The sequence below is a fragment of the Macrobrachium nipponense genome, chromosome 4, assembly GCF_015104395.2.
Source record: "Macrobrachium nipponense isolate FS-2020 chromosome 4, ASM1510439v2, whole genome shotgun sequence".
In the NCBI taxonomy this organism is placed as follows: Eukaryota; Metazoa; Arthropoda; class Malacostraca; order Decapoda; family Palaemonidae; genus Macrobrachium; species Macrobrachium nipponense.
In genome coordinates this window covers 92,767,241-92,789,777 of record NC_061100.1, presented here as the reverse complement: position 1 = coordinate 92,789,777, position 22,537 = coordinate 92,767,241, and the positions used below count along the sequence as shown (strand labels likewise).

The following is a 22,537-nucleotide window of genomic DNA, read 5'->3' as shown; positions in this document are numbered from 1 at the left end:
GCTTACTCCTTACCTACGCACTCTTCTAGTAGACGGGTGGAGAGAGGTTGTTTTATTATTTTTATTTTAAGGATATACCCTAATTGTACGTTATTTTACAATGAATTGTGTATTATTATTATTATTATTTTACCAACCATCCCCGTCATTTTCCGTCGTGGTTTCCATTACCACCACTCCTGGTTGGTTGTCTTTTGGGCCTCCGCCATCAGCGGAGCCATAGCCTAGATACCAACCTAGTTACCACACGTATTTTGGCGGGGCTCTGGTTTAATCTAACTTTATCGCTCCGGCACCAGCGGAGCATATGTTAGACTGTAAGTGTTTACTTGGTACTCATGTACTTTTCCACTTACAGGCTACCAACTGCCAGGTCCTAGGGTGTAACGCGACGCTGTTCGACCCCTGTGGACATGATGAGTGTAGGTCTCACGCCCCCTGTGCCACATCGTTCAACGAGACGATCGTCTGGCACCATGAAGCCTGCGCCATCTGCTACGACCTGGTCGGTCAGCTGGGAGATGGGGTAAGTCTACTATAGGCTTACTTATCATTTTACTAACAACTTCTAGTCGTAAGTTTGTTAACCCCGTTCCACCATTGGCAGCTAATCTCACCTTTCTTTCAGGCTACCGGTGTGAGGGAAGTCGCCCTCGCCACCCTGAAAGCGTGGGTGGGCGGCTTCGGGAAGAACGCCGCCAAGGGCCAGCCCTACATTTTGGACAGGAAGCTGGCCGTCCAGATCTTCCCCGCGGGCAAGTCGACGGGTTACGTTGACCCCTTGTCCGCTGCCCCGCTGATAGCCTCCATCCAGCATGACCTCCAGCAATCATTTGGGGTCGTAGCCTCCCAGGAGTCGGTCCCGGACGTCGCTGCCCTGGACCTTAACCTTGAACCTATGGCGGTAGGGGGGGAGGATTTGTTGGTTGAGGTAGGTATGTCGAGCGCCCAAGGTCTTTCCTTGGGTGCTCCTGGATCTTCTCCTGTCCCCTCTTCTTCCGCTTCTTTCCAAGGCTTTACGGGATCTGATATCCCTATTCGCTCTCCCGCTCTCTCTGTACCTCCTAAGGAGAAGGGAAAGAGAGAACCGAAGACTCTAGCCAAGACGACTTCTAGGAAGTCGTCTTCGTCTTCTTCGGCTAAGAAGTCGTCGACTTCCTATGCCGATGCGGTGAAGGCAAAGCCGAGCTCTTCTCAATCAAAGAGCTCCAGAAGCAAGGCTTCGAAGGAGAAGGCTCGCGCTCCCGCCGAGTCACTGCCTTCTCCCGCCTCCACCGCTTCCACTCCGGCTACGCCGGTAGCGGTGGCAGGCACTAGCACCTTCGATCCCTCTACTTTCTCAGCAGGGGTGATGGAACAGGTGGGCGTGCTGGTAGGCTCGCAAATCTCCGCACTGGGGACACGGTTCGAGCAGATGTTTGCGCAGTTATCAAACAGTCTGTCTCAATCGGGACAATCAATCCAGGATCTCTCTAACAGAATGAGAGAAAATGAGGACCGAGTAGCTGGGCTAGCTCAGGTTCCTCCCCCAGTCTCCCCAGCATCTAGCACGGGGATTCTTCAACTCCCGCCATATGACTCCTTGCCAGCTTTCTCTATGGAGAACCCATGGAGAGTAGCTGCCTACGCTCCGTTCAAAGATGGAATGATCTCTATCTCGGAGTGTGGAACTCGAAGGATTGAGGACTTCGAGTTTTACCCTCCGGGTCTGACGCAGCCTTTCATCGGATATGCTAGGCTGACGCCAACGGCTCTGACGAGGGAAGACAAGATCTCTAAGGAGTCGGTCCTATACAGTAGAGATCACGCTCAGCGGGAATGGGTTCACTGCCTTGAGTACTGGGAGTGTACGAACACGAAACTCCAGGCCTACAAGAGTCCCTTCACTATTTTCGCGACGGAAGAGGAGGTTTCTCTTCCGTTCGCCACGAAATTAGTGGAGAAGTCCCTTCAGGCAGTCCTCAAGGATGAGCCCATCCCACAGTTGAGGGAGGCGGAGTCTACTTCTCCGCTCTTCCCGGCCTTCGGAGAATTGTGGGAGAACTTGCCAGCTACGTCACGCTTGGTAAGCTCAAACCGGACTGCGCCATGGACCAGTTCGGCGAGAAATTACCTAGGCTGCCGGATTCCCTAATCCAGGCAGAGTTTGATGCGCGAACTAGGTTTGGCAGGTCCCTCAATTCCCTCATAATCACGGAAATGGCTGCCCTCTCCTACGCTACGGAACCGCTGTTCAAGATTCTGGCGAAGTCTCAGTTTCAGACGGTTCTAACGGACGCTTTTGACTTCTTCCAGGCTAGGAGGAACTGCCGGAAGCATGTCTTACAAGAATGCACCATCAGGCATGAGCCTAATAGACTCTTGGCCGCTAGCATGTGGGGAGCGGATCTCTTCCCAGAGTCCGCGGTGAACGAGGTACACCACGAAGCTGCTAGACTCAACCAGAGCCTTAGAGCTAGGTGGGGTATTTCCTCAAAGAGGAAACAGGAATCCGTTCCCACTGCTGGCAAGAAACCGAAGAAGGCTGGTAAGAGGTTCCAGCCATACAAAAAACTCCAGCAACAGCAGCAATTTGTGCAGGCGGTCCCGGTTACCCAACAGGGACAACCTGCCAGCTCAAAGCAGAACCAGCCTATCCTCCTGTTGCCCCCACAATCCCAGCCATCCACTTCCTACGCTATCTCGCCGGCCTTCAACCCGGCATATGAGACTCAAGGCTACACTCAGCCGAGAGTAGGGCGAGAGGTTACTTTCGTCAGCGTGGCGCAGGAAGGGGTACGAGGAGCAGACAGTTCAGAGGAGGGCGTGGTGGCCAACCCGCCCATCAACAATGAGGCTCCCCAGGTAGGAGGGAGGCTGTTCCTCTTCCGCCACAGGTGGGGGTTCAGCAATTGGGCACAGAGCATAGTGTCCAAAGGATTAGGCTGGAGTTGGATCAAAGATCCTCCTCCAATCAAATCATTTCATCAGTTGCCGTCAAAGGAATTGACAGATTACGCGGAAGAACTCCTTCAGAAAGGAGCTATTGCGAGAGTCAAACATCTAAAATTTCAAGGTCGCTTATTCAGCGTGCCAAAGAAAGGCTCAACAAAAAGAAGGGTAATCTTAGACTTGTCAAAGCTAAACTCTTTCATTCGCTGCGACAAGTTCAAGATGCTTACCCTCTCGCAAGTAAGGACCTTACTTCCGCGTGGAGCCGTCACATGCTCCATCGATCTTACAGACGCATACTATCATATCCCTATAGCCAGGCACTTCCGCCATTCCTAGGATTCAGGCTAGGAAATCAAACATTCTCATTCAAAGTGATGCCCTTCGGTCTGAATGTAGCCACCCCCAGGGTATTCACAAAGATAGCAGAAGTGGTTGTATAACAATTGAGAGCTCAGGGAATCATGGTAGCAGCATACCTCGACGATTGGTTGATCTGGGCACCAACAGTCGAGGAATGTCTCAAAGCCACCAAAAAGGTAGTTCACTTTCTGGAACATCTGGGGTTCCAGATAAACAAAACGAAATCCAGACTTACTCCGGAATCTCGTTTTCAGTGGCTAGGAATCCAATGGGATTTGTCTTCCCACAATCTGTCAATTCCAGTGGTCAAACGGAAGGAAATAGCAAAATCTGTCAGGCAATTTCTCAAATGCAAACAAACGTCAAGAAGAAACCAGGAGAGAATCCTAGGATCTCTTCAGTTTGCTTCGGTAACAGATATCCTTCTGAAAGCAAGGCTGAAAGATATAAATCGAATTTGGCGGTCAAGAGCAAACTCCAAATATCGAGACAAGTTGTCAGTAATTCCACAGATCCTCCGCAACCAACTACGGCCTTGGTCAAAAGTAAAGAACTTAGCCAAGAAAGTACCCCTTCAATATCCCCTCCCACTGTTAACCATTCACACGGATGCATCCCTGTCCGGGTGGGGGGGATACTCTCAGTTCAAACAGGTTCAGGGGACTTGGTCAGTTCAATTTCGCCAGCTCCACATAAACGTGTTGGAAGCAATGGCAGTATTTCTTACTCTGAAGAGACTGCTTCCCCGAAGAAGTCTCATCTAAGGCTAGTTTTGGACAGTGCAGTGGTAGTTCATTGCATCAACAGAGGAGGGTCCAAATCCAAGCATGTAAATCATGTCATGATAGCCATCTTTGCATTAGCAAACAAACACAAATGGCATCTGTCTGCCACTCACCTGGCAGGAGTAAGGAATGTGATAGCAGATGCCCTGTCCCGGTCAGTTCCTCTGGAATCAGAGTGGTCTCTGGACGTCGGGTCATTCCAGTGGGTAAGCCGGAGAGTCCCAGGTCTCCAAGTGGATCTCTTCGCCTCACAAGCGAACCACAAGCTCCCTTGCTATGTGGCCCCCAACCTGGACCCTCTGGCTTATGCCACGGACGCCCTGTCGTTGGATTGGAATCAGTGGAGGAGAATTTATGTTTTTCCTCCAGTGAATCTTCTCTTGAAAGTCCTAAACAAACTAAGGTCTTTCAAAGGGATAGTAGCTCTGATTGCACCGGACTGGCCCAAGAGCAACTGGTATCCTCTTCTTCTGGAATTGGGTCTCCGACCTCAACGGATCCCCAATCCCAAGCTATCACAATCAGTACAAATGAGGACTGTGTTCGCTTCCTCAGGAACTCTCCAGACCCTAACTTTATGGACTTCATGAAGTTTGCGGCTAATAAAGATGCTGACATTGATCCACAGAATATTCTCTTCCTAGAATCAGACAAGAGAGAGTCAACCATTAGACAATATGACTCAGCTGTTAAAAAATTAGCATCTTTCTTGAGAGAATCGAACACTACAACCATGACAGTTAATTTGGCTATATCCTTTTTCAGATCCTTATTTGAAAAAGGTTTAGCAGCTAGCACGATTACCACTCATAAATCGGCTTTGAAGAAAATCTTTCAAGTAGGTTTTCAGATAGATCTGACTGAATCTTATTTCACATCTATCCCTAAAGCCTGTGCTAGACTTAGACCTTCTCAGAGGCCTACTACAGTTTTCATGGTTCTTAAATGATGTCCTCAAACTAGCTTCAGATACTGACAACTCATCTTGTACATTCATAATGCTCCTGAGGAAGACATTATTCTTATTAAGCCTAGCCTCAGGAGCTAGAATTTCAGAACTGTCGGCTCTATCCAGGGATGCGGGTCATGTGGAATTCCTCCCATCAGGAGAAGTTCTACTTGCTCCGGATCGTAGCTTTTTAGCCAAAAATGAGGATCCTCTTGCAAGGTGGGCTCCTTGGAAGGTTATCCCACTTCCACAGGATCCTTCTCTCTGCCCAGTATCAACTCTTAGAGCCTTTCTATCTCGTACTTCTTCTAGATCCTCAGGTGCTCTCTTCATGAGAGAAAAAGGTGGCACTTTATCAGTAAAAGGCATTAGACAGCAAATCCTTTACTTCATTAAACAAGCCAACCCTGAGTCATTCCCAAAAGCACATGATATCAGGGGAGTAGCCACCTCAATTAATTATTTTCAACATATGAACTTTGAGGATCTTAGAAAGTATACTGGATGGAAATCCCCGACAGTCTTTAAACGGCATTATTTAAAGTCCTTGGAATCTTTAAAGTTTTCAGCAGTAGCAGCGGGAAACATAGTTTCCCCTGATACTGTATAGTAGTTGTAGTTAAAATCCAGTCTCCTTTCTACCTACATCAGCCAACATGCCTCACCCTATCGCCAGGCTACTCAAACATCATAGCCTTAGCCGTTGAATCATATAGTGGATTGTCCCTTATTTTTTTGCTAGGGACATCCACATTTATACTGATATGTACTTCAGTGTACCTACCCTTATTTTTATGCTAGGGTAGGACACAATATGTTTGTATATATTCACCATTTTTGTATTTATGATGAACTTCAGTCACAATGTGTTTGTATATATTTTGCACTATTTGTATTAATGATGGATTTCAGTGTACCTACCCTTATTTTTATGCTAGGGTAGGGCACACGAATGTGTATATTTTGTAATTTTGTTAAGTAAATCCCCTTTTTTCTTTATATTAGCATCAGCTCTGTAACTTTACTGTAATTACCATTTAAGTACTTTAAGATTACTAACGTTCTATTATTTTACTGTTTAGTATAAGTTAGTTTAAGTGCTTAATCTGTATGCTGTAATTGATTTACTTATATTATATCCATCATTTTACACTGTTTTTCATTGTTCCTTTTTTCCCATCTTGTCTGTTTCTCTGGTACTCTTTCATAGGCCGACACGAGCTGAGCCCAGAAAAGGGATTTTGACGAAGGAAAAATCTATTTCTGGGTGATTGGCTCGTGTCGCCCTATGAAACCCCCCCTTGATGGTTTGTTTTCCCCCCCTGGCAGGACAAGATGTATTTAGCTGTTTTAATTAAGGATGACCGCTAGGGGCGCTGCTGTCCGTGGCGTCCTCTAGTAGTAGTAGTAGAGGCTGCATCGCCCGTTGGTATCAGCTCTCTCTTGGGGGGATTCTGATAGGAAGTTCTAATTGGTATTTGTCTCGTGGTAGTGTTCCACACTCGCCCCTATATCATACCGACACTTCTTTTTAAGAGTGAGCGAGTCAGTTTTACTGACATTTTCTTAATTTGTTTTTCTCTGGTAATTTTAGGCTAATTTTACCTAGAAAGAATGATATTAAGGATACTTTCATAGGGCGACACGAGCCAATCACCCAGAAATAGATTTTTCCTTCGTCAAAATCCCTTTTTCTGGGCTCAGTTCGTGTCGCTGCGTGAAATAATCCTTAAGTTCATTATTTCTAGGGTAAATGATGCTAACACATACCAGAGAAAAAACAAATTCAGGAGGGTGTCAGTATGACTGACTCGCTCACCCTAAATAAAAAGAGGGTGCCGGTATGGTATCTGGGGTCAGTGAAACCACTACCACAAACCCATTGCCATTTAGAATTCGCCCACACCAAAATCCCCCTCCTGAGAGAGCCGACCCACAGGCGGAGGCGGCAACTACTACTACTACTACGCTACGCACCACGCTGACTGCCGCGCCTCTGGTGGTCATCCTTTTTCGTTAGCCGATCAAGGTAGCACGTGTCACTTTTGCTCTGTGCTTTTGTGCCCTTTTCTTTGGATTATCTCAACCATGGAACGCGCAGCTATCGCCGCAGCTAAGTTAAGTAACCCGAAAGCTCTGGATTTAGTTTTGTCAGCCAGGGACCCTTTTTTACCGTTTTTTAGGTCTGAACTGGGCTCCTGGTCTGGCGCATGGCGGCCACGGCTCGCCTCGTGTTCGGTTAGATTTTTCGGTCCCCTATACCGAGACATCTTTCCTAGATTTTACCTTTCATGGGTTTTGTCACGTGCTACACTAGATCCTATTATCTTTTACATCGTATTTAGGGAATTCATAGCCTATACCTTTGATCTTAGTTCATGCATGCATGTCTCTTTGTCTAGGTGGATATGCGCTAAAGTGATTATTTTATTCCTTCTGGTCCAGCATCCTGGCTCTTGGCCTCCCTCTTACATGTAGGCTAAGGCTAGCTTCTGAGTAGTCGGCTTGTTCCTTCGGGGATTAGCCTTCTTCTCCTGGATATCCCTTTCTCTCTCACACGTGTTTTCCCTCTCTCTCTCTCTTACGATGTAAAAGGTTTTATTTATTTATTATATATTTTGTATATCGGGTTAGCATTTAGGGCGACCAGCTTATCCTAGGCGGTTTTATTGCATTATTTTTCGGTCTATCTCCCGTTTTGTTGCATTATCGTCCCTCGGTCCTTTAGTCCACGTGGTCACTAGGCCTAGTTGGTTGTGTTGCTTTATCACCTCTGGTCCACTTGTGATCGCGTGGTCCCTCTGGTCGCCCTAGTCCCAGTCCCCTTCCCTCCCTGCCGAGCGGAAGGGGGGGGGGGGGGGGGGGGTCCTGTCCTGGCTCGCTTACGGTCGCTATGGCAACCATCCGAGCACCTCTCCCCTCTCCCCCCAGTCAGGGGGGTCACAGGAGTTTGGGACAGCAGGGAACACTGGTGGGCCGCATGTTGTCTCCTCGGGCTCTGGGGGAGCTCCGGTGTGGTCGGGGGCGGGGGTTGGCCACCCCCCCCTCCGGCCGCTTCGGTTCCTCTCCGGCGTACCTTGGGTCTATTTTCTCTCCTGTTGTTTACCCTTTCGTCAGCGGACGGAGCACCTGCTACTATCCAGGTGTACCTTCGGTTGTCGGGGGGGTAGCTGGCTCCGCCAGCTACCGGAGTGAGAACGGTATCAGTTGGTCCTTTATGCTTTCCCTATTTTACGTATCCCCTGTGTCATCCGGCGGAGCACTTGCTTGCTATCCGGGCGCTCCTTTAGTTGTCGGAGGAGGTTTTTACGGCGGAGCTACACGCTCCACATTAATGTAAATAAATTTTCCTAATTTAAGTATAGGGCATCCTCTCCCGTTCTCCGGCGGGGTGTACTACTCCTGAAACTTATTATGGGTGTATGAAAACATCTGGTTGGATCATACTCTTCTCTCCGGTGTACACCGGAGTTCCCAACCAGGTTATTAGGTCATAGACCTTCTTCCACACGGAGTGCAAGGGTGGACTATGCCCAGTATCTTTAAGCTACTCCGGCATGCAACGGAGTATCACAGTAGCCCTGTGAGTGTATAAATGTGATACTTATGTATCTTTTCACTTACAGGCTACTAACTGTCAGGAGGCGGGGTGCAACGCCGTCCTCCAAGACCCCTGCGGACATGAGGTCTGCAGGACTCACGCTCCCTGCGCTACCCGCCATGGTGAGCTGACTGTCTGGCATCACGAGGCTTGTACCATCTGCTATGACTTGGTGAGCCAGTTTTTGGACGGAGTAAGTATATACCGGTGTCAGGTTCGTCCCTTACATGGCATATACTGTCACATATCATAATCTTAAGGTTAATATAGTCATATTTATCATTTCTGATGATCCGTCCTTGGGGCTTCGTTGTAAGGACTACAATGACCCTCTTTTCCAGGCTGCCGCCGTCAAGGAAGTCGTGTCGGCTACCCTGCGAGCCTGGGTGGGAGGCTTCGGTAAGAACGCGCCGAAGGGACAGCCGTACATGCTTGATATGAAGTTGGCTGTCCTGATCTTCCCAGAAGGGAAGTCGACGGGGTATGTGGAACCCACCGCGGCAGCTCCGACAATCGCGAGCATTCAACAGCAGGTGGAACAAGCCCTAATTGAAGGAGGAGGCCAGAACATCGTGGCGGACGTGTCAACATTGGACCTTAACATAGAGCCAATGACGGTAGGTGCAGAGGATTTATTAGTTGAGGTGGGTTTGTTGGGCGCCCAAGGGCTTCCCTTGGGTGCCTCTGGATCTTCTTCCCCTGTTCCTTCTTCTTCATCCTTCCAGGGCTTTACGGGATCTGAGATCCCTTCTAGTGCGCCTGCTGTATCTGTAGTCCCCAAAGTCAAGGGACACAGAGAGCAGAAGACCCTTCAGAAGACGTTGTCCAAAAAGACGTCGTCTTCTTCCACCTCTCGTAAGTCTCCGGCTTCCCATCCCGGAGCAGAGAAAGCGAAGTCGTCTTCTTCTTTGCACGGGAAAGGGTCGAGAGGCAAGTCCTCTAAGGAGAAGGCCCGCGCTCCTGTCGAGCCAGTACCTTCTCCAGCGGCTACCGTAAATCCTCCTGTGACTCCTGCCGGGCCCAGTACATCTGGTCCCTTCGATCCTGCTGCATTTACGGCAGGAGTCATGCAACAAGTAGGAGATTTGGTTGGTTCAATGAGCACGAGATTCGAGCAAATGTTCGCTCAAATCTCCACCTCGTTAAACCAGTCGGGATAATCGATTCAGAACCTGACTGAACGAATGTCCGACCAGGAGAATTGTCTGGCAGGCCTGAATCAAGCACCTCAGGCCGACCCCCCGCAGGAGCTGGACTTGCCCAGTTACCAGACTATAATACCCATCCTTCCTTCTCTATGAATAATCCTTGGAGGATAGCAGCCTATGCTCCCTACAAGGATGGCATGATCTCTATCCCGGACTATGGAACTCGAAGGATCGAGGACTTCAAGTTCCATCCAGCCAGCTTACAGCCTCCATGGGTTACGCTAGGCTGACGGAGAGGATAAGATCCCCAAGGATACAGTTCTGTATAGCCGGGATCACGCACAAAGGGAATGGCTACATTGCCTGGAGGACTGGGATTGCACAAATACCAGACTCCAGGCATTCAAGAGTCCTTTCACTATCTTCGCCACAGAGGAGGAGACACCACTCCCCTTTACGACCAAGATAGCTGAAAGCACCTTGCAGGCTATTATGAAGGACGAACCCCTTCCTCAGCTAAGGGAATCAGATCCTACGTCTCCACTCTTCCCTGCATTTGGAGATCTGTGGGAGAACCTACCGGCCACTTTTACGGTAGGCAAACTCAGGCCGGACTGTGCTATGGAGCAGTTCGGTGAGAGGTTACCCAGGTTGCCGGAGAACCTCATTCAGGCAGAGTTTGAGGCGAGAACCAGACTGAGCAGGACACTGAACACTCTGGTTATGACAGAAGTGGCTGCTCTGACTTATGGTACAGAACCTTTATTTAAGCTCCTAGCCAAGTCACAGACGCAAACGGTACAAGCTGACCTATACTAGTTTGCATCACGAACCGAATAAGTTGCTTTCCTCCAATATCTGGGGGGCGGACCTCTTCCCGGAATCGGTAGTTAACGAGGTTCAACACGAGGCGACGAGGCTTAACCAAAGCCTCAGAGCTCGTTGGGGTCTCTCTGGTAAGAGGAAACCCGAGAACCCTCCCTCTTCTTCCAAGAAGCTAAAGAAGATGAAGAGGTTCCAGCCCTACCAAAAACAACAGCAGCAACACTTTATACAAGCTGTTCCGGTTTCTCAGCCAGGACAACCGGCAGCAGCAAAGGGACAAAGTCAACCAATTCTTCTGTTGTCCCCACAAGGTCAGCCCTCGACCTCTTACACTGTTTCCCCGGCATTCAACAAAGTGTTTGAAGGCCAAGCTTTTCAAACCTTCAACAGGTTCGCTAGAGGAAGCAGGGCCAGAGGGGCCTTTCGGCAGCGAGGTGCAGGAAGAGCTCTCAGCAGAGGTAAGCACTTCCGTGGAGGACGTGGAGCTCACTCCGCACAACAGCAGTGAGATCTCCCAGGTAGGAGGGAGGCTGTTCCTCTTCCGCCACAGGTGGGGGTTCAGCAGCTGGGCACAGAGCATTGTGTCCAAAGGGCTGGGGTGGAGTTGGATCAAAGGTCCCCCTCCACCCAAGTCGTTCATTCAACTACCATCAAAGGAATTGGCAGATTACGCAGAGGAGCTCCTTCAGAAAGGAGTAGTGTCGAGAGTCAAGCATTTAAAGTTTCAAGGACGCTTATTCAGCGTGCCAAAGAAAGCTCATAAAAAAGAAGAATAATCTTAAGACTTGTCCCGGCTAAACTTATTCACTCGTTGCAACAAGTTCAAAATGCTGACAATCTCTTACCTCGAGGATTGGCTGATTTGGGCGCCAACCGTCGAGGAATGCCTCAGAGCCACAAACAAAGTACTTCAATTTCTGGAACACCTAGGGTTCCAAATAAACAGGACAAAGTCCAGGCTCACTCCGGAGTCTCGTTTTCAATGGCTCGGCATTCATTGGGACTTAACCTCTCACAATCTGTCAATTCCTGTGGACAAAAGGAAAGAAATAGCCAAGTCAGTAAGGCAATTCCTCAAGAACAAACGAGCGTCAAGGAGAAACCAGGAAAGGATCCTAGGTTCACTCCAGTTTGCGTCGGTTACAGATGTTCTGCTCAAAGCAAGACTGAAAGACATAAACCGAGTTTGGTGCTCAAGAGCAAATGCCAAATCTCGGGACAAGTTGTCAGTAATCCCGCAGATTCTTCGAAATCATCTCTGTCCATGGGCGGAGACAAAGAACCTGTCCAAGTCAGTTCCTCTTCAATATCCTACTCTGGCGCTGATCATCCACACAGACGCCTCGCTAAGCGGGTGGGGAGGATATTCTCAATTCAAGAAGGTTCAAGGAACTTGGTCACCTCAGTTCCGCCAGCTCCATATAAACGTATTGGAAGCTATGGCAGTATTTCTCACCTTGAAGAGGCTTCTTCCAGCAAAGAACTCTCTTGTAAAACTGGTCTTGGACAGTGCAGTAGTGGTACACTGCATCAACAGGGGAGGATCCAAATCAAAACATGTGAACCATGTCATGGTAGCCATTTTTTCCCTGGCAAACAAGTACAAATGGCACCTATCCTCCACCCATCTAGCGGGAGTAAGGAACGTGATAGCAGACGCCCTGTCTCAATCAGTTCTACTAGAATCAGAGTGGTCCCTGGACAACAAGTCGTTCCAGTGGATACGCCGGAGTGTCCCAGGTCTCCAAGTAGATCTTTTCGCATCCCAAGCGAACCACAAGCTATGTGGCCCCCAATCTGGACCCTCTGGCATATGCCATAGATGCCTTGTCCATAGATTGGAATCTGTGGAAGAAGATATACATCTTTCCTCCAGTGAATCTTCTTTTGAAAGTACTGAACAAGCGCAGGACTTCCAAGGGACAAGTAGCTCTAGTAGCCCCGGACTGGCCCAAGAGCAACTGGTACCCTCTGCTTCTGGAATTGGGTCTTCGACCTCGACAGATTCCCAATCCCAAACTATCTCAGTCAGTACAAATGAGGAATGTGTTCGCTTCCTCAGGAATTCTCAAAACCCTAACTTTATGGACTTCATGAAGTTTGCGGCTAAAAAAGATGCAAATATCGATCCTCAGAATATCCTTTTCTTAGAATCAGATAAGAGAGAGTCAACTTTGAGACAGTATGATGCTGATGTTAAAAAGTTAGCATCTTTCCTGAGAGAAACAAACACCACAACCATGACAGTTAATTCAGCTATATCCTTCTTCAGATCTTTATTTGAAAAAGGATTAGCAGCTAGCACTATTACCACTAATAAATCAGCTTTAAAGAAAATCTTTCAATTTGGTTTTCAAATAGACTTAACAGACTCTTACTTTACGTCTATTCCAAAAGCTTGTGCTAGACTTAGACCTTCGGAAAGGCCTAGTTCAGTATCATGGTTTATGAATGATGTCCTCAAACTGGCTTCAGACACTGACAACTCTTATTTTTCATTCATAATGCTACTAAGGAAGACGCTTTTCTTACTGAGTCTAGCCTCAGGAGCTAGAATTTCAGAACTGTCGGCTCTTTCCAGAGATGCAGGACATGTAGAATTCCTCCCTTCAGGAGAAGTTTTGCTTTCCCCGGATAGCAGTTTTCTGGCCAAAAATGAGGATCCTTTAATGAGGCGAACCCCTTGGAAAGTCATCCCTCTTCCTCAAGACCCTTCTCTTTGTCCAGTGATGACCTTACGAGCCTTTCTGTCTAGGACATCCTCTAGGTCCTTAGGCCCACTCTTTATGAGGGAGAAAGGTGGCATTATATCAGTAAAAGGAATTAGGCAGCAGATCCTTTACTTCCTTAAACAAGCAAACCCTGAATCATTCCCTAAAGCCCATGACATCAGGGCAGTGGCCACCTCTATTAATTATTTCCAGCATATGAACTTTGATGAGTTGAAAAAGTATACTGGCTGGAAATCGCCGACAGTTTTCAAGCGTCACTATCTAAAGTCCTTGGAATCTTTAAAATTTTCAGCAGTAGCAGCGGGAAACATAGTTTCCCCTGACACTGCACAGAAGTAGTAGTTGAAGATCCAGATCTCCTTTCTACCTGCCTCAACTAATATTTCCCCTAACCTACCGTTATGCTCTATATGGTCCTTTAGCCTTAGCTGCTTATGATATGATGATAGTGGTGTGTCCCTTATTTTTTTTGATAGGGGCACCCACAATTTTGTTGTATATTATAATGTTACTAATGGGTGTTGCTCCCCTTATTTTTATGCTAGGGTAGCATGTACGTATCTTATAACTCACTAACTTAGTTAAGTTATCAATTCTAGTATAAGATTAATTTTAAGTTAACTATAAGCCTGGTTGTATATTTTAAGTTAACTTTTCTGTATGATAACTTGTAAGCTCTCAATATTATATTTGTTTCTTTTACTTTTTAGTTTAATTGAGACCTTCCTTTTTGCTATTCAATCTTGTGCTATTTCTCTGGTACTATTTCACGTAGCGACACGAACTGAGCCCAGAAAAGGGATTTTGACGAAGGAAAAATCTATTTCTGGGAGAGGGTTCGTGTCGCCCAGTGAAATCCCCCCCTATGCCCCGCCCTGCAGCCCAAGATTGGCATCTAACGACAAGGAAGACCACCAGAGGCGCGGCAGTCGGCGTGGTGCGTAGCGTAGTAGTAGTAGTTGCCGCCTCCGCCTGTGGGTCGGCTCTCTCAGGAGGAGGATTTGTGGTGTGGGAGAATTCTAAATGGCAAGAGGTTCGTGGTAGTGGTCTCACTTGCCCCAGATACCATACCGACACCCTCTTCTTATTTAGGGTGAGCGAGTCAGTCATACTGACACCCTCCTGAATTAATGAACTTAAGGATTATTTCACTGGGCGACACGAACCCTCGCCCAGAAATAGATTTTTCCTTCGTCAAAATCCCTTTTATAGGTAATGAACACAGTTTTACATACAGAAAACAATGAGAAATAAATATACGTAAATGACCAATGAAATGAGTATATGAACATTCAACATCACTTACCTTTATGGAAAACACTTGTTAGTGTATGGAAGATGGAGAGGAGGGGAGAGGGAGGAGAAGAGTTTATTGTTTGGAAGGGGAATCTCCCTCCAGAAGGACTTCAGGAATCAAGGACCTATAGCAGAGTCCAGCCAGCTTAGCAGCCAAGACCCGCCCACTAAACGCTTGTGATTGGCTAGCTCTCAAAGGGGGAATGACGTCAATCTAGTTAATAGTCCAAATGATTACCAGTACGGATTTGACTCCCTTCGGTGATGTTGAGCTTTGTGCATGAATCATGAAACCACAGATTTGAGTTCCCAGAGTTGTGAAGTATGCAATTGATATCTCTGATAAAAGACATGTATAAAGTTCTATATCATTATGAAGAAACTGGATCTTTTTGTCTGTGCAACCTAAATATATACACATCATGCTTTTTTTTTTTATTGGTGTTGGCCTGCATAATTGATCCGACATATACTACATTAATAGCCTTATGCAGCCAGTTGTGATGTTAGGGTATTAATTCATCATAATCCTGCATGTCAAATGTTAATATAATTTAGAGATTAGGCCTACAAATCAATTTCTATATTTTTAGGCAATGACAGGGCATAGGCCTGCTCATCAATTTCTTATATTTTAAGACAATGACAGGACATAGGTCTACTTGTCAATTTCTTATGTTTTGAGGCAATGACAGGGCATAGGCCTATACATCAGATTCTTATATTTTGAAGTATGTCAAGACATAGGCCTACACATAAAATTCTTATATATTAAGATCATGACAGGGCATGAGCCTACATGTCAATTTCTTAGTGCAAATAGTCTCCTACCTGTATCTGTTGGAAACAGAATAGCTTTTAATATATATAGTAGTTTCAACTCCACGATATATAATGTAAATGCATGAAGTGGAATGTACACGTACAAGCAAGAGCACATGGCCAAATCTTAGGACTGTCTCAGCCTTACACAACTATCAAACTGCTTTCAATGAACTATATTGAAAATATATTTGCTAAAGGGATAACACATATTATTACTCTGATGAGTAAATATAAGACTGCTGTGGAAGGCATCATAAGATACTCAACAAATCAGAAAAATATATGATAGCTGAAAAGTTATGCACACGATGATCCAAACCAGTCTGTGAGTAGCACATGGTTTTGGGACCATTCTCTCTCTCTCTCTCTCTCTCTCTCTCTCTCTCTCTCTCTCTCTCTCTCTCTCTCTCTCTCTATTGTTAGGAGAATATTCTAGTGCAGACTATATTCATAAATATCTCAATTACTTTTAAAATTAAAACAAACTACTAAATTTCAGTTAACAAGAATAAGCCGATAATTATTTACGTCGGTATTTTATGAATGGATCTGTTTATTCTGCAATGTTACGATACTATAAGAAAATTTTTTGAAGATACTACAAGCATCATAACAGCAAAAAAAAAAAAAAGAATAACCACAACAAGAAACACAATAAAATGTCTGAATATAGGATAGGCCTATAATCCAAAGGTCAATAGCTGCATAAACTGACAAAAAGACATAGGACCTTATAGGTCTGTCATTTTTTATTATCCTATTATTTCGAAGGAGTTGATGTCCTCAAGAAAATTCACAGCAATTTATATCCAATAGGAATTGTACAGCCTATCATACTGTAACTTTTTTTTAAAACAAAGGTATCTTCTGGTTTTATAAAGTGAAGTCACTGCTTGGCATCCCTCCGATGCTTGGCATCCCTCCGAATGTGTAAATGATTCCAATGAAATCGATTTTAAGACAATGCAAATGCAAATGTAGTAAAATTTCCTGAAATCAATATGAAATAGGACCAGTCCGCACAGCTCTGAGAAAGTCTTTGTGTTTAAATTTAGAATGGTGAACACACTTGACAATATCAGACGGTAATGACCATTGTCTACTGATTCAAGTGTACCGATTCGAACGCAGACATTCCCAAGACACCTCCATATTCAGGTGAACCTCATTTACAAAACATAACATTGCAACAGTGCAGAAAACTTCTGACTGCATTCATATTTTCCTGTTTTTTACCATTTTTAAGATGTGTATTCTGATTTTATTTCAGGGGATAATATAAAGTTTCATTTTGATAATAAGCATAAATCACTTTAGTTCAGTAAAACAACCATTGCAAAATAAATGAAGATGAAAAGAACCACAGATTAACCAACTTTTCAAAAGTATTTCCAACCAATCAGCTTGAAGGAATGGTCATGACATAATCAGTAGGCGGGGCTTAACTGCAAAGCTGGCTGGTCTTTGCAATATCTGGGGTTACTTCTCTTTGTTTTTTACTAGCACTATGTGAGGCTACTTCTCTTCGCTTTTTACTGGCACTAGGACCAGCTTGAGAATTATTGGACCCTTGTACAGAAAAACTGTCCAGAGACATTTGTTTCTGCTGTTTCTTCAAAATTTGCCTAAAGTTGAACACACCATTGTCATTAAACATGTTGAAGACAAAGATTACAACTTCTTTGTTGGGATGATAATTATCCACACTTTGCAAACATGTCCTTAATCCCTGAAGTAAGCACATTATGTTTACCCATTCGATTTCTGAATTTTTCAATCCACCCTCTGCTGGCCTTCAGCAGTGCTTGCTGTAGGCATTTTCTCACCGAGATCGGAATACAACTTCCTCCAACACTTTGCTAGGACTTCTTTCTTGAATTCTAGCGTTTCTTGCCTTTTTTACAGAAGGGCTACCACTTAGAACTTTCTTTGGCCCCATGATGTCTTATTTAGCAGTTGCATCTAAATAAAAGGGCACAAAAGGATAAAAAACAACTAACGCAAAAGCAGAATGGGTCATGAAAGATGATAGGATACTTTGGGTGCTTGATACAGGGCCCGGTCATGCGCTTGGCCCCAAATGGAGCATTTCTGAGTGTATGAAAACCGAGGAGACAGATAATAACCGAAACAAAATTTTGTAGAGCAATAAAAATTGACAAACTGGTGATTGTGTACACAACACAGACAACCCTAAGAGAAAAGTAAGCAAAATCTGGGAGATCTCTGCAAACTGTATATAGTTCACCATACAGAAAGTGAGGTGTTAACTACCAGGGACTGGTGCATGCAAAGAGCTCCCTGTGAGCTTATGCTTTCCTTTTGTGTTAAAAAAACAGATGTGCTTCAGATATGGTTGATCACAACACATAAGGTATAGTATACTTTAAGTAATGTGTCTGTAGTGAAACTAATCTTTAAAAGGTCTTTTTTTCTGGAGATCCTCTTGCATACTCTGGCTTGTCTTTAATTCACGCACACAAACATTAAAGTGCTTTACATAATATCATGTGCTGCTCCAACAAACTCACAACATGAAAATACCTGCAATATACATATCTTTCAAGTAACAACAAAACAAAAATCAGAACTTAAAAAAAAGTAAAATGAAAAACTGATATGAATAAGTATATATAAGTACTAATATTGAACAAAATGCATTATTGAGTGCTTTCATATGCAAAATTTCATTCTTAAATGTAATGCAATATGAAGATACTAATATGTACTTCAGAACAAACTACAGAATCAAAATCTATTCTTAAACATTAATGCAACCCAAACCTCTATTACCCAAGGTACATGAAAATCTTAGGAACTAGTTTTAGTAGTGTATATATTTGTTGGTTAATGGCAATACAAACTACTTTGAAGAGCCAACAGACAGCTTAGTAAAGGATTAAAAGTAGCATAAAAAGCTAACACACCTGAAACCGAATTAGGGCAATACCTCCTTCCATAACTGCCAGAATAGAGTAGGGTACATAATGAAGCATTCCACGCACCCGAACCATGTAACTCATCAGGCTATAAGCCTAAAAGGAAACCATACAGCTATTTCTAAGAATTAACCTTTGAACCTTAATTCAAGATAGCCATTCAAAGCACAAGCTTATGGTTACAAAATACAGTACTGAAAATATCTACGTAGAATAGTCTAGTGGTACTATTAAATGTTTCAATAATAAAGTCAACTTGGATACTGCATGCTTATTTTGTTATGGAGATTCACCTCAATCCTTCTGACAGAATCAATACCCTCAACAATGGCTCTGATTGAAAACCTGATCATATTGAATGATGAACGGACAAGCCCTAAGAGAACTGATACCACCGACATTCCCTAGAAGAGAAAGGTTACATATTTAAAATCTGAAACTTTAATTTTCTTCAAGGACACCTATTGAACTTTTCTTATCAAGGGAAAATATTGGAGAGAGAGAGAGAGAGAGAGAGAGAGAGAGAGAGAGAGAGAGAGAGAGAGAGAGAGAGAGAGAGAGAGAGAGAGAGAGAGAGAGAGAGAGATTTATTAGAATATCTTTAACTTGACATGAGCAATAAGAGAACCATAAAGTACACTCCATCAGACAAAACCATAGGTCAATGTCTTATGAATCATTCTACCATAAGTCATACAAGAATTCTGAAAGCCTTAGATAAATCAGGATACCTCTCTTATCAACAAATAAAATTCAATCCTTTAAAATCTACTACTCCAAGGGTTTTGGACATATTCATACCTAGATTTAAATATTTGAAGTACTTACAATAAGCAAGTTGGTTAGAGCAAGTGCAAATAATGCTTATATTGAAAGAGTCAATTTCCTTCTCATCAATACTGACAATAAAGCATCATCATACTTCAATAAAAATGCTTCTCAGTGACAATAAATGATAAGGATAGTGCATAAAGGCAGTCCCCAGTTCTCGGCAAGGGTTCCGTTCCGACGGCATCATGATAACTGAAAACTGCTGATAACCAAAATTGCCTGATGACTGGAGACTCCCTGTATATATAACTATGATTATAAAGTGGTTTTCAAGAGATCTTTCCATTATTTCTAAGTATTTGAAAATTTTGTCCTAATTTCAGGAATTACTAGTATTAGTTACTGTAAACATGGCATTAAACTAAAGATAAAGAGTGCTTTCAGGTGAACAGTTGCCAGTAACGATAATTTGTAATATTAACTTTAAGGGAGATGGGTTGGTAAATCTTAAGTTCTACATTACCATCTAGCAATCTTCCTGCTAAGGTTGAACAGGTACAGTGCCACAACTTAATGGACAGTTTGAGGGTCTGCCCCTTTGGGTATGTAACAAAATCTGCTCAGACCCCTTTGGGTATGTAACAAAATCTGCTAATTAATGAAGATTGGCATGTAACCTACATGATAGGGCACCTGGGTTAACTCTCCCAGCTCACAGCCCAGTATGCATAGTGCAATTCCATACGAAGTACTTAATAGCCTATCCTAACTGGTATTTTGTAATTATTCAATTTAAAATGTTGGTTTACTTTTCATTCAAATTCAGTGATATATCTGCAAAATGAACTGCACCTAAAAATAAGTATACTTACCTCTACCTACTTATTCTTACAAGAGGTGTAAAGTCCTCCACACAAAACCCATACAATAACAAAGAAAATACAAAATCCATACAATACAACACACTGGTTCCTTTAAAACATAACTCCGAATTTTTCATAAAAAACTGACAGCTAGAGAGAGAGAGAGAGAGAGAGAGAGAGAGAGAGAGAGAGAGAGAGAGAGAGAGAGAGAGAGAGAGAGAGAGAGAGAGAGAGAGAGAGAGAGAGAGAGCATATGGATGGCATGCAAGCACACTTTCAGTATAATTTTTTTAACATGATGCATATGAATATGTATGTATGCCCAATCTAGTACACAAAATACACACTACTGCATTGTATTAGGTAGAGCACAGCAATGTACTGCATGTTAATAAAAAAAAAGTATGAGAGAGAGAGAGAGAGAGAGAGAGAGAGAGAGAGAGAGAGAGAGAGAGAGAGAGAGAGAGAGAGAGAGACTTACAAGGATTAGGATGTCTCAGAGACTTGTTAGTCCATCCGAGGAGACATCGTGTGCTCACTTATCTGTAGGAGCAGGTTTTACTGCGCATTTACAGTGTCCTAATGATTTTGTCTAGCTTTCTTCTAAACTCTTCCACACTATTGCTGTTTACAACAACTTCTGGTGGCAGTTTATTCCACCTGTCACATATCTTGTATGTAAAGTAGTTCCCACAATGAGATGTGTTGTATCTCTTCAGTTCTAGTTTCCATATTATTTCGTCTGGTTTTCGTTTAATGTAAATAGATTTCTGTCTATTTTTGTTATGCCTTTCAGTATTTTAAATGTTTCTATTAGTTGTCCTCACAATCGTCTTGTTTCTAAGCCACACATGTTCAGGCTCTCTAGTCGTCTTCGGTAATCTAATTGCCTGATGGATGGAATTAACTTTGTGGCTCTTGCTTGTACTCCTTCTAATCTAATTACATCTTTTCTTAGTGTTGGTGACCAAAATTGTACTACATATTCAAGATGGGGTCTAACAATTGATGTGTAGAGCTGCAGCACCGTTTCCTTATTCATGTATATGAACTGCGTCTTTATGTATCCCACTAGTTTCTGTGCCTTCTTTTCAGCTTTTATGCACTGTTTTGTGGATTTTAAGTCCTTGGTAATAATGAGTCCAAGGTCCTCCTCTTGTTCTACACTACTTATGTCATTCCCAAGAGGTTTGATGGGCAGGATCTGTTTTGTCTGAAACTGTGTTGGCCGTTTAACAACAAGTTGTTTCTATTAACCCTTAAACGCCGACTGGATGTATTTTACGTCGACATTTTTTGTCTCTCGGGTGCCGACTGGACGTATTTTACGTCGACATACAAAAGTTTTTTTTAAAATTCGCGGAAAAATACTTTTAGGCCTACCAGCCGAAAAATTTTGAATCACGCGCCTTGGGGGATGCTGGGAGTTCACGAATCAAGGTGTTGTTTTGTTTACAATCGTTACGCAGGCGCGCAAGCGCGAATTTCTTTCTTGCCGCACTAAAAAGTATCTGTTACACATCTTGGAAATTATTTCGTCACTTTGACATAATTTTTGTACCATTTTAAATTAGCCGTTGCATGGAGTATTATATATGAAAATGTGCGCATTTTTATGTAGAATACATCAATAAAATACTCATGATTGTAGCTTTTATCAGTTTTGAAATATTTTCATATAAATAACGATGAGTGCCAAAATTTCAACATGCGGTCAACTTTGACTCTACCGAAATGGTCGAAAAACGCAATTGTAAGCTAAAACTCTTATATTTTAGTAATATTCAATCATTTACTTTAATTTTGCAACTAATTGGAAGTCTCTAGCACAATATTTCGATTTATGGTGAATTTATGAAAAAACTTTTTCCTTACGTCCACGCGGTAACTCTTCCGAAAAAAATCATACATGCGATTGTGGTAATGTTTGCACCATTTTAATTAGCCGTTACATAAAGTTTTATATATGGAAATGTGCGCAATTTCATGCACAATACAACTAAAAACAACCCATGGTTGTAGCTTTTATCAATTTTGAAATATTTTCATATAAAAAAATATAAGTGACAAATTTTCAACCTTCGGTCAAATTTCACTCTACCGAAATGGTCAAAAAACGCAATTGTATGCTAAAACGCTTATATTCTAGTAATATTCAATCTTTTACCTTCATTTTGCAACAAATTGGAAGTCTCTAGCACAATATTTCGATTTATGGTGAATTTATGAAAAAAATAACATTTTCTTTACGTCCGCGCGGTAACTCTTCCGAAAAAATCATACGTGCGATTGTGGTAATGTTTGCACCATTCTAAATTAGCCGTTACATAAAGTTTTATATATGAAAATGTGCGCAATTTCATGTAGAATACAACAAAAAATAATTGAAGGTTGTAGCTTTTCTCATTTTTGAAATATTTGTATATAAATCACGATAAATAGAAAAAAACCACGTTTGGTCAACTTTGACTCTACCGAAATGGTCGAAAAACGCAATTGTAAGCTAAAA

The 22,537-nt window shown here is 43.5% G+C and overlaps 1 protein-coding gene across 10 annotated transcripts in view; it reads right to left on the bottom strand.

Annotated features, from left to right (window-relative positions):
• LOC135211019 (ATP-binding cassette sub-family C member 5-like) overlaps window positions 1–22,537 on the bottom strand; it is an 818,851-nt gene that overhangs the window by 468,095 nt on the left and 328,219 nt on the right. For 3 of the 10 annotated variants that reach the window (XM_064244042.1, XM_064244041.1, XM_064244043.1), the window contains 2 exons: window positions 18,688–18,798; window positions 18,383–18,490 (listed from right to left, as the gene is read on the bottom strand). The exons of 4 other annotated variants lie outside the window; for them this stretch is intronic. In XM_064244042.1, coding sequence (XP_064100112.1) covers window positions 18,383–18,490; window positions 18,688–18,798 — 219 coding nt within the window. The remainder of the gene's footprint in view (window positions 1–18,382; window positions 18,491–18,687; window positions 18,799–22,537) is intronic. 3 more of the 10 variants (XM_064244044.1, XM_064244049.1, XM_064244048.1) reach the window with 2 other exon arrangements.